The 12,748-nt window shown below is 43.7% G+C and overlaps 1 protein-coding gene across 1 annotated transcript in view; it reads left to right on the top strand.

The window, feature by feature from the left end:
• Positions 1-649, top strand: part of ube3d (ubiquitin protein ligase E3D) — a 58,382-nt gene extending 57,733 nt beyond the window's left edge. The window contains exon 10 of the mRNA XM_034101540.1: positions 129-649. Coding sequence (XP_033957431.1) covers positions 129-149 — 21 coding nt within the window. The 3' untranslated portion in view covers positions 150-649. The remainder of the gene's footprint in view (positions 1-128) is intronic.
• The last annotated feature ends 12,099 nt before the right edge of the window (positions 650-12,748 follow it).

Here is a 12,748-nt window from a genome sequence, read left to right as displayed (position 1 = left end):
AAAGTATTACATATGCACTTTGTGTTACTTTCCTCGTTGCAACAAGATAAATACGGATATCCAAACCCATTACTTTTATCCACATGTTTTTTTAACCTTTCCTGCCTCTTTTTTTGTCTTTTTCTTAGGTGTCATACCTGAGACTGTGATGTCAAAGGGCAAATGACAGGAGGTCAAGAATATACTCCTCACTCTTGGAGACTTCAAAAGGACTTTGAAGGCAGCTGAGAGAGGAACTTCTGTGAACATGTACTGTAATGTCTGCATATGTCAAAGTGACATTCTGCACAGCTTTCCAGAAAGTATGAGAAAACGATTACTACAGAAGTACATGCAGCGAGAGTAGCTAGTGTAGTCAAGTCAAGCTGTGGTTTCTGGCTGCTTCCATCAACATGGTAGTGTGTCATCAACTGCAAACGGATTCATGTTGAAACAGGCTTCTTAATGTTCACCCATATCCAGTAATTGCTAAACCAGCAGAGAATGACATCATCAAAATAGTTTTCCATAGAGTATATAATTATATCTCTGTGTAGTTTATAATGTTTATTCCGGATGTATCATAGTGGCTGTATGTGTTTGTCCATTCATACGCTTTTTTCTTTTTTTTCTTACCATTCTCAACTAAACAGATTAAACTGTATTTTCTTTAAAATAATCGACTATTGTTTTCTTTTTTTCATCTGCCGTAGAGCACTCTTGGTTGATATGTGGAACATTGTTCTTGAGTTGGCTCTTGATGAAAGCTTTTTTTAGAGGTACTTCAGCCCCAGGGCACAGCAGTCCATCCTCCACTTGAGTGTAATTACAGCTTTTGTAGCTAGGTGATGTTTGTCTAGTTGTGGGTTTATTTGTGTGTGCCAACAATTGATGGTATTTATGTAACATGCGTGGTAGCAACAATCATTGTGAAAATGTATGGTTACATTCTACATTTCACCATGATACGGCTGGTCAAGTAGCTCTCACAGTGTCAAAGTACTTCTTACACATTAGTGGTTTGAATTGGTTGGCCATCTCAGTCTTGTTTGGTTTTGAACTAAAATATCTCAACAACTATTCAATGTACTGCCACATTTAACACAGACATTCATGGTTCCCAGAAGATGAATCATATTGACTTTTGATCCCCTGATATATCCAATAGCGCCACCACAACATTATTTTTTGTTCTGAGTGAAATGCCTCCAAAATTACCAAATGGACTTCATTGAATTTGCAACACATGGTCATGGTCCTCAGAGGTTGAACTATATTGTTTAGCTCAGGGGTTCCCAAACTCTTCCAGCTCGGAAAACAAAAATATATTTGTGTATCCTTTGGGTCCAAACATACAAAAAGGGATCAGCTGAACCGACCAGTGTAGCAAAAGCATACACATATATTTTCTTTTAATAAGAAGACATTAATTCACATATTAAATGTTATGGATTTTTACTCAGCCATTTGGCTACTCAATTGAAGCAGGTACACAACCGATTTTGGATTATAACCCTAACTTTTGGAGACAGGTACTTTTTGTCATTTGCTAGGTCAAAGCTCTTTAAATTATCTGGGGACTTACAGTGCATCCGGGAGGTATTCATAACCCTTCACTTTTTACAGCCATATTTCAAAATGGATTAAATTCATTTTTTTTGTAATCAACATTCAAGACACAATACCCCATAATGACCAAGTGGAAAAGGTTTTAAAATATTTGTTGTAAATTAATTAAAAACAAAACACTCAAATATCACATGTGCATAAGTATTCACACCCTTTACTCAATACTTTGTTGAAGCACCTTTGGCAGCAATTACAGCCTCAAGTCTTCTTGAGTATGATGCTACACGCTTGGCACACCTTTTGTTGGGCAGTTTCTCCCATTCTTTGTTGCAGATTGTCTCAAGCTCCATCAGGTTGGATGGGGAGCGTCGGTGCACAGCCATTTACCGATTTCTCCAGAGACGTTCAATCGGGGTAAAGTCTGGGCTCTGGCTGGGCCACTCGAGGACATTCACAGACTTGTCCTGAAGCCACACTTCAACTATGAGACACAGAATGGGGGGAAAGAATCCAGGAAATCACATTGTAGGATTTTTCATGAATTCTTCGGTAAATTCCTCGGTAAAATAAGTATTTGGTCACCTACAAACAAACAAGATTTCTGGCTCTCACAGACCTGTAACTTCTTATTTAAGAGCCTCCTCTGTCCTCCACTTGATAACTGTATTAATGGCACCTGTTTGAACTCGTTATCAGTATAAAAGACACCTGTCCACAACCTCAAACAGTCACACTCCAAACTCCACGATGGCCAAGACCAAAGAGCTGTCAAAGGACACCAGAAACAAAATTGTAGACCTGCACCAGGTTGGGAAGACTGAATCTGCAATAGGTAAGCAGCTTGGTGTGAAGAAATCAACTGTGGGAGCAATTATTAGAAAATGGAAGACATATATAGACCACTGATAATCTCCCTCGATCTGGGGCTCTACGCAAGATCTCACCCCGTGGGGTCAAGATGATCACAAGAATGGTGAGCAAAAATCCCAGAAGCATACGGGGGGACCTAGTCAATGACCTGCAGAGAGCTGGGACCAAAGTAACAAAGGCTACCATCAGTAACACACTACGCCGCCAGGGACTCAAATCCTGCAGTGCCAGACGTGTCCCCCTGCTTAAGCCAGTACATGTCCAGGCCCGTCTAAAGTTTGCTAGAGAGCATTTAGATGATCCAGAAGAGGATTGGGAGAATGTCATATGGTCAGATGAAACCAAAATAGAACTTTTTGGTAAAAACTCAACTAGACGTGTTTGGAGGAGAAAGAATGCCAAGTTGCATCTAAAGAACACCATACCTACTGTGAAACATGGGGGTGGAAACCTCATGCTTTGGGGCTGTTTGTCTGCAAAGGGACCAGGACGACTGATCCGTGTAAAGGAAAGAATGAATGGGGCCATGTATCGTGAGATTTTGAGTGACAACCTCCTTCCATCAGCAAGGGCATTGAAGATGAAACGTGGCTGGGTCTTTCAGCATGACAATGATCCCAAACACACCGCCCGGGCAATGAAGGAGTGGCTTCGTAAGAAGCATTTCAAGGTCCTGGAGTGGCCTAGCCAGTCTCCAGATCTCAAACAACATAACAAAATGTGAAAAAAGTTCAGTGTGAGTGAACAAGTAAAGGAGTTTTTATGTAAAAATAATATCCTGTCTAAACATCAGTCAGGCTTCAGAAAGCAACATAGCATCATCACTGCGACAATGAAAGTGGTGAATGACATTTCGAGTTTTTTAGATAATAAGCAGAGTTGTGCAGCTCTATTTATTGACCTTTCCAAAGCGTTTGATACCGTCAATCATCGCATCTTAAAGCAGAGGCTACTCAGTATTGGCATATCCAGCCATGCAGTGGGGTGGTTTGTGAACTACCTCTCTGAAAGGTCCCAATGTGTTCACTTTGATGGGCTGTCTTCTGAGTGGTTAAACATTGCTAATGGTGTTCCTCAAGGTTCTGTTTTAGGTCCACTTTTATTCTCCATATATATCAACAGTTTAGGTGAAAATGTGGATGAAGCTACTTTACATTTCTATGCGGACGGTACCGGTATGTACTGTGCAGGTCCCTCCATTAAGGAGGCTGGTGTTAAATTACAGGCTGTTTTTAACATTATTCAGACTCAGCTCGCTGAGCTTAAGCTTCTTTTAAATGTTGATAAAACCAAGGTAATGCTCTTTTCAAAAGCAAAAAAGATACCAGAGCCTGTTTTAGATATTGTTACTATGCAAGGACAAGTATTAGAAGTGGTTGCCTGTTATAAATACCTAGGTATCTGGCTTGATGATTGTCTTGTCTTACTTTTAAACTTCATGTCAATAACCTGCTTATAAAGCTGAGGGTTAGACTAGGTTTCTTTTTCAGAAACAAGTCCTGTTAGCTAGAAGCTTGAGGCCAGGAAAAGGCTAGTCACTGTGACCTTTTTACCTGTGCTGGTCTGGACTATGGTGATTTGTTGTATATGAATGCACCTGCCCATTGCCTGAACAAGTTAGATGCCGCCTATCACAGCGCACTGAGATTTGTCACAAATTGTAAAGCACTTACTCATCACTGTACCCTGTATGCCAAGGCAGGTCTGCCATCACTTACTGTACGGAGGCTCAGTCATTGGTACACGTTTATTTATAAAGCTTTGTTGGGTAAACTCCCGTATTATATCTGCTCTCTGATAACACAGAGAGTTGCAAGCAGCTATTGTCTGAGATAGCATGATGTAGTCTTGTGAGTTGTGCCAAGAGCAAGGACTGTCTTAGGTAAGACAGCTTTTATGTGCGCAGCTCCACTTGCTTGGAACAATCTTCAGCAAGAATTGAAACTGAGCAATCTCATTCCTCTGCATGTTTTTAAAACTAGGCTAAATGAAATGCTCGTTGATACTATGGGCACTTGTAAATGTCTATAACTATGTATCCTGTAAATATAATGTATGATGTCCTTTATTGTTTTATGTTTCATGTGGAACCTATATGCTGCAGGTCTCCCTTGAAAAAGAGATCTATGATCTCAATGGGACCAATCTGGTTAAATAAAGGTTTGAAATGAAATGAAATGAAGGGGTATGAATACTTTCCGGATGCACTGTATCTTAATATCTATGTGCATTGGCAGAACATTCAAGATTCCCAGATGATGTATCCTGATGACTTTAGTAATACTCTGTCTTTTCCTCGAGTGCCACGAAATAACCAACCATTGAACATTCCCATTGAATATTGTATATAACACCTTCATGTTTCTCTAAAGATGAATTTGAGCAACATTTTTCTTCGCTGCCCCCACCCTCTGGAACTCAGTCCCACAAATCAGAGACTATACTGACCTCCCCACCTTCAAAACACTGACCAAAACTCACCTTTTTAGACTAGCATTTACTGTGTGATGCGATGTCCTTGTGATACACGTGGTTTTATTGCTTGATTTTAATTAGACTTATCATATCTTATTTTCTTTACCTCTGTAAAGGGTCTTGGAGCACCTGATAAAGCGCTTCATAAATAAAATGTATTATATACATTTTACTGAAAATATTTTTAATGTGTAAATTACTGTGACTTATTTCAGCTTTAGCTTTTCCTGGAAATCGAGAGGAGACCATTCTGCTGCCCACATCCCTGCTTAATGGTTTGTGAATCTGGCATCCAGTGCCCATAGGTTATCTCTGACCAGCATTGCAGCATAATAATGTGCCTGCATTTCTATTTTTACAATCTCTTAATAGAAACATAGGGACAATTTCTTTCTGCTCCTGACTGCATGCCTGAATCGGCTGAATGCTGATGCTGCAAGTGACAATTACTTTTAAAAATACAAAGAAGTATTGTGCCCACTGAGGCAGCAAAGCAGAGAGTAAATTGCCTAATTAAATACATCCAACGCTGAACCGTCAAGGGGTTCTCATTTCCTTTCTGCCCTTTCGCCACAAGTGCAAATGAAGTATAGGCTCTAAATAACCCATTTGTTTCAAGCCCGCTGAGCAGAAGGAGCTACACACATTACTGGCTGCTGTTTTAAACACAGACAGACGCAGACACCCAGCAGCCTTGAGGAATTGCAGGCACTCTTTGTCTTTCTACCCTTAATGGACAAAGGAAGTGTCAATTTAAAAGTTTTTTGGACAGTACACTGCTTTCTGTTGACACTGTGCAGCACATTCGCTTTTTCAGACGACTATCTTAAGAAAATATCAGTCTAAACAAAGGTCTAATCCATATTCAGCCTTAGTAATTACTTTTCCATGGTTGGAGGGCAGTTCTGCTTGCTTTTCTTTCGTAAATCTATATCCAGGAAAAAAAGGGAAAGGATATCCAATTGCAGCCACTTTGAAAGTCATAGCATGATAATGATTACATTGCTTACTACATTTTTTGTTTGGCCTGTATTTGGTCATAAACCAAAACACTTTGTAAATAAAAAAGTTGACCCGATGGTGGCATTAGATAAAAACGACAGCAAAACCAAAATCAATTGAGTTGCCAGTTGAGTAGAACTTGAAATGTTTTGGCTCTATGAAACCTGATGTACTTATATGATTCTGTGTTCTTCAAGTTTGTATCTTCTTGGTCGAATGCACGTATTGTAAGTCGCTTTGGATAAAAGCGTCAGCTAAATGCAATGTAATGTAATGTAATCAATTATTGTTTCACAGCAACTAATACAATAGGTTGCATGACATTTCTCACAAAACCACAAATATGAACCTAAAAATGGTATGATTAAATGTCTGGGGATCTCTGAATCTATTGCGCTATCTGGGAACCATGCATCCATCTTGAAGATCTGATATTTTACTAGATCGGTGAAAACTTTGAACTGCTGGTCGCACTAGTTTAAACGTATTTGGGTAACCAATAATTCATCTTCGTGGCACCAAGAATATCTGCACTATCTGATAAATGAGGATCCATTTTTCCCAGAATTTAAATCTCAACGTCGTAGTGGTCAGTAGGAAACATCAGCCATTGTCATTGTAACAGAGGTGATCTCTGGGCCCATAGATCTCGGCCTCCGTTATGGATAATATCGCACTAAAAACATTGCACAGGAAGCATGGGAATATATGTAATTTATGTAAGTTTGTCTGTCTCTGTTTCCTGGTTTCATGTTAAAAGTGTTCCCCGTCCCCCATGTCTGTGGCTGTTGATTATGTGCACCTGGTGCCCTGTGTTGTCTCCTCCCCCCCACCTGTGTCGTATTGCTGATTAGTGTGTGTATTTAGGGTCTGTTGCCCTGTCTGTTTTGAGGCTGGTAGTGTGTGTGAGATCCTGGTGGCTGCAGGCTGTGCCCACGTGAACAGCAGCAGCAGCAGGATTGAGGCTGTGTGTATTGGGTTCATGCTGTAATAAATGCCCACACCGGGTTATATTTGGGACGTGCTGCCTCTGCCTCCTTGCTTGGTCTGGGCCGCTCAATTGTCAGCTTCACAGTCATCTTTTTGGAACCATGAATGTCCATTTGAAATAAACATGGATTCCATCCAATACTTGTTGAGGTATTTCAATCTTGAACAAAATGATGGTCCCAGTAAAAAATGAAACGGGTACCAAAACAGGTAAATATATGTATCAAGAAAACATATTTAAGTTATTAAAAAGAGTTCAACCGAGAGTCAATATTTTTTCTTGGCAAGGCTGGAGTAGAATCTGAGAAAAAACATTATCCTCGAGAACTTGGACTCGTACTAAAATAATTGCCACTCTCCACTTCCTCGATGATATTGTTCTCATTTGAGATTAATGTCTATTAAAACAGCATATAACATCACGCATATGGAGTGATCAGGTCTACGAGCGCCACAGTATGAATTTCAAATTGGATTTTCCAGGCCTTTGCCTTTGCTAATGTGTTATATTATTTTCGGATTAAGTGAGACAGCGATGTGTGAGATTACAACGTTGTCCGTGGCCACTGTAGAAAGAAAGAGATCCTATTGGCAGAGGTCAAGCCATAAAGCTTGTCTCATCTCTGAGAGGAAATGAGGCATTAGATTGACTTCCCGTTTTAGTCACCCAATCCTAATGGGTCATCAATCCTGAGAATCTTGGAGTCAGTCGGCAAAAACAGGAATCACAGAAACTATGCTCTTTTCTTCTTTTCGGAGTCGCTATGGCGGTTAAAAATAAAGACAAAAACATAGTATGGAAGTCAACTTTGTAATTTGTTAAAGTCTTCATAGTGTTGAAAAGGTGTAATGGTATACAGTATTCCTTGATTTGAGAATACTGCATGACCTACCCTGCTATCTGGATCCTCCAATTTATCTTTTTACTGTACTCGTTGGCATCTTTATTATGCAATTGAGAAGCCAAATACCTCCAATAAAAGCTGATTTGATATTCATTGAATGTATATTGCATTCTAAGATATCCCTGTTTTATTAACCATCATAAAACGTTTATGTACAAGCCATTGTTGTCAGGTATGAAATGACTTGGTGTTAAAGTTACCGCACATGCACATTTCAATCATTACAAATGACCGTCAAGCAGTTTTTCTCTATTAGATGAGATGGGAAGAAGGGTTTTAGTAATCAGAAGTTTGGATGTTAAGTTTTCAGAAACAAGCTGAGCAAACTTAGCCATTAGACCCCTGCACATAATTTGGCTCCTGGGAAAAAGATCCTGAATGCTGAACAATGAAACAATCCTTATCAGGAGAAATACAAGACCTTCATGATCGGCTAGTGATGCAGTGGCAGAAAATGACATATTGTACATTTAGTTTTATCGTCATTCTGTCTTCCCCTCGAGCGTCCCCAATCGTCCCATAACTTTAACAAGCACCCACAGCTCAGCCTTTCTCTCCCATATTGGCTTTCTAACAAGGCCATGAGGCATATCACGGGGGCCTTCAGGGGCTCATTAGTTTCTCCAGTGGTCTCAACAAGCTGCAGTGGCAAACTTTGAGTAAACTCCTGCCAAGCCTTCGAGCAGGCCAGAAAGTCCACCTGCTTTAGGGGAAGATTGACACAGCTGCCTCAGCTAGCATAAGGCAAATAAAACTACTCAAAATAGCCTATCCAGAAAGCACTTTTGGAACTTATAATGCTTATGGCAGCTTAATGATGAACAGAAAACGTACTGTCATGAGTGGCTGGTCCAACGTGAGAAGACAGTGTGTGAGAATGAAACTTGCCAAATACATCAGGGGGGGGGGGGGAGTGCAATGTTAGTTGGGCAGACAGACTGAGTTAAAAGCTGCACTGACAGACAGCAGACGTATTGAGCTGACAGCTGACAGAGGAGATGGAGGCGCTGCTGGATGTGGGTTGTTAGAAGGCTGCTGCAGCTTGATATCTCCTCCAGCACCAAGGAAGATGAATCGACTGCTGAGTCTGGAGACAAAGGAGCTTTTTCATCATTGTCGGGGGGGACAAAATGCTTATCAGCAGTTGTGTTCGGGTTTTATTATGGAAAAATAAGCAGTTAAGTTTCCTGTAGCTGTTAATCGGCCTTCCTGCGGCAGAGTGTGAGATTGCCTTCGATAAAAAACTTGACTCAAAATGCTTTTAACAGAAGCTGAGTGTAAAACAAAAATATTTTACTAAAGGTAGCCTGGTTGATGAAAGACTTTGGATATAGATATTTTTATTATTTAGAAAAGATAGATCATTCAGAAATGAGTGAGATGAGATCTACTGCGTATGAACCTCTGTGCTGCTGCTGTTGCTGCTTCAGGGAGGTTTTAAATGAGGGATGGATAGAATTGGGAACAGGAAGAGACGGAAAGGGGGATGGTAAAGACAGGGCAATCTGTCAGCACTCACGGCTAAGACAAATGATCCAATCTGCACAGAGTCATGTCTCTTGCATGCCTCAATGGTGCACCCAGTGCAGCTGTGGTACGGCCGTAGCCATTTTGGATCTAGAATGAAGAGCAAAGTAAAAACGATCTATAAAAAAAGTGGATTCTTCAATGACTTTGACTTGCACGCTGCTTCATCCGCAGCCCCAGGAGACTTGATGATTATAACTATGTGCTGTGAAATACGCTAATGATATGAGAAACATATAAGAGAAACAGCTTATTAAAATTGGACCTGCATCAGTTCCGCATGGATATCACTTATAGAAGACATGAGTGAACTTTAAAGTAACATTTGGTATAAGAAAAAATATATTCCACTTCAAGTTAGTAAAATGAATTTTACCATAAATAAAAATACAATTAAGAAATGTATTTGAGCATAAGAGGGATATAACATGCGACAAAAGCCCCGGGGCCGGAATACAACTCGGGACGTTACCGCTGAAAGGCTAGTATTGTCTGTAGATTTCCATTGTAAAGGGAGAGGTTACATATATCTGGTTTCATTGTCAGAAATTGTCCTTTTGGACACTGGAGGTGGACAGAAGAATGATGGCCAAGTGGCATCTCTTTTAGACACATGTGTCAACCCCCCCTCCAGCAAACTTTGTCTGCACTGAGCATCCATCCATCCATCTTCTCCCGCTTATCCGTGGTCGGGTCGCGGGGGTAGCAGTTCCAGCAGAGAGCCCCAAACTTTCTTTTCCCTGGCGACATCAACCAGCTCTGACTGGGGGATCCCAAGGCGCTCCCAGGCCAGCAAAGAGATATAATCCCTCCACCTGGTCCTAGGTCTACCCCTTGGTCTCTTCCCAGCTGGACGTGCCTGGAACACCTCCCTAGGGAGGCGCCCAGGTGGCATCCTAACTAGGTGCCCGAACCACCTCAACTGGCTTCTTTCGACGCGAAGGAGGAGCGGCTCAACTCCGAGTCCCTCCCTGATAACCGAACTTCTCACCTTATCCCTAAGGGAGACACCAGCCACCCTGCGGAGAAAACCCATCTCGGCCGCTTGTATCCGCGATCTCGTTCTTTCGGTCATGACCCATCCTTCATGACCATAGGTGAGGGTAGGAACGAAAATGGCCCGGTAGACAGAGAGCTTTGCCTTCTGGCTCAGCTCCCTTTTCGTCACAACGGTGCGGTAAAGCGACTGCAGTACCGCTCCCGCTGCTCCGATTCTCCGGCCCATCTCACGCTCCATTGTTCCCTCACTCGAGAACAAGACCCCGAGATACTTGAACTCCTTCACTTGGGGTAAGGACTCATTCCCTACTTGGAGTGGACAGTCCATCGGTTTCCTGCTGAGAACCATGGCCTCAGATTTGGAGGTGCTGATCCTCATCCCAGCCGCTTCACACTCGGTTGCGAACCGATCCAGTGAGTGCTGAAGGTCGCAGACCGATGAAGCCATTAGAACCACATCATCTGCAAAAAGCAGTGGTGCAATCCTTAGTCCACTGAACTGCAGACCCCCTCCCCCACGACTACGCCTCGAAATCCGATCCATGTATATTACAAACAGGATTGGTGACAAAGCGCAGCCCTGGCGGAGGCCAACCCTCACCGGAAATGGGTCCGACTTACTGCCGAGGACCCGGACACAGCTCTCGCTTTGGGAGTACAGAGATTGGATGGCCCTGAGTAGAGACCCCCTCACCCCATACTCCCGCAGCACCTCCCACAGTAACTCCCTGGGAACTCGGTCATACGCCTTCTCCAAGTCCACAAAACACATGTAGACCGGATAAGCGTACTCCCAGGCCCCCTCCAGGATCCTTGCGAGAGTAAAAAGCTGATCCGTCGTTCCACGACCAGGAAGGAATCCGCATTGTTCCTCCTCAATCTGAGGTTCGACAATCGGCCTGACCCTCCTTTCGAGTACCTTGGAGTAAACTTTCCCGGGGAGGCTGAGTAGTGTGATGCCTCTGTAATTGGAACACACCCTCTGATCCCCCTTTTTAAAAAGGGGAACCACCACCCCGATCTGCCACTCCTTCAGTACTGTTTCCGACTTCCACGCAACGTTGATGAGACATGTCAACCATGACAGTCCCTCAACACCCAGAGCCTTCAGCATTTCCGGGCGGATCTCATCCACCCCCGGGGCTTTGCCACTGTGGAGTTGTTTGACGACCTCAGTGACCTCCCCCCGGGAGATTGGTGTTCATCCCCCGTCATACTCCAGCTCTGCCTCTAACATAGAGGGCGGAGTTGTCGGGTTCAGGAGTTCCTCAAAGTGTTCCTTCCAACGCCCCAACACTCCATCAGTTGAGGTCAACAACGTCCCATCATTACTGTACACAGCTTGGACGGTCCCCTGCTTCCCCCTCCTGAGGTGTCGGACAGTTTTCCAGAACAACTTTGGTGCCGCCCGAAAGTCCTTCTCCATGTCTTCTCCGAACTTCTCCCACACCCGCTGCTTTGCCTCGGCCACGGATGAGGCTGCTGCCCTTCGGGCCTGTCGGTACCTTGCAACTGCCTCGGGAGTCCCCTGGGATAACAAATCCCTGAAGGCCTCCTTCTTCAGTCGGACGGCTTCCCTGACCACCGGTGTCCACCAGGAGGTTCGAGGGTTACCGCCCCTTGAGGCACCTAGGACCTTGAGACCACAGCTCCCCGCCGCGATAGAGGCTTTGAACACTGACCACTCTGGTTCAATGTCCCCAACCTCCACAGGAATGCCCGAAAAGCTCCGCCGGAGGTGTGAGTTGAAGGCCTCCTGAACTTGGGCCTCCTCCAGACGTTCCCAGTTCACCCGAACTACACGTTTGGGCTTACCAGGTCTATCCAGAGGCTTCCCCCGCCACTCAACCCAACTCACCACCAGATGGTGATCAGTTGACAACTCCGCCCCTCTCTTTACCCGAGTGTCCAAAACATACGGCCTCAGGTCCGATGATACGATAACGAAATTGATCATGGACCTTCTGCCTAGGGTGCTCTGGTACCACGTACACTTATGAGCATCCTTATGCTCGAACATGGTGTTTGTTATGGCCAATCCATGACTAGCACAGAAGTCCAGTAACAAACCACCACTCCGGTTCAGATCAGGGGGGCCGTTCCTCCCAATCACGCCCCTCCAAGTGTCTCCATCATTGCCCACATGTGCGTTGAAGTCTCCCAGCAAGATTAAAGAGTCCCCTTCAGCCCCATACAGGACTCTTTCCAGGGTCTCCAAGAAGGCCGTATACTCTGAACTGCTGTTGGGTGCATAAGCACACACAACAGTCAGAGTTTTCCCCCCCATAACCCGCAGGCGTAGGGAGGCGACCCTCTCGTCCACTGGGGTAAACTCCAACAACGAAGCACCTAACCGGGGACTTGTGAGTATCCCCACACCCGCCCGGCGCCTCACACCTTGAGCAACTCCGGAGAAGAATAGAGTCCAACCC

The sequence above is a fragment of the Pseudochaenichthys georgianus genome, chromosome 16 (genome assembly GCF_902827115.2).
Source record: "Pseudochaenichthys georgianus chromosome 16, fPseGeo1.2, whole genome shotgun sequence".
In the NCBI taxonomy this organism is placed as follows: domain Eukaryota; kingdom Metazoa; phylum Chordata; class Actinopteri; order Perciformes; family Channichthyidae; genus Pseudochaenichthys; species Pseudochaenichthys georgianus.
This window is presented reverse-complemented; position numbering and strand designations above follow the sequence as displayed.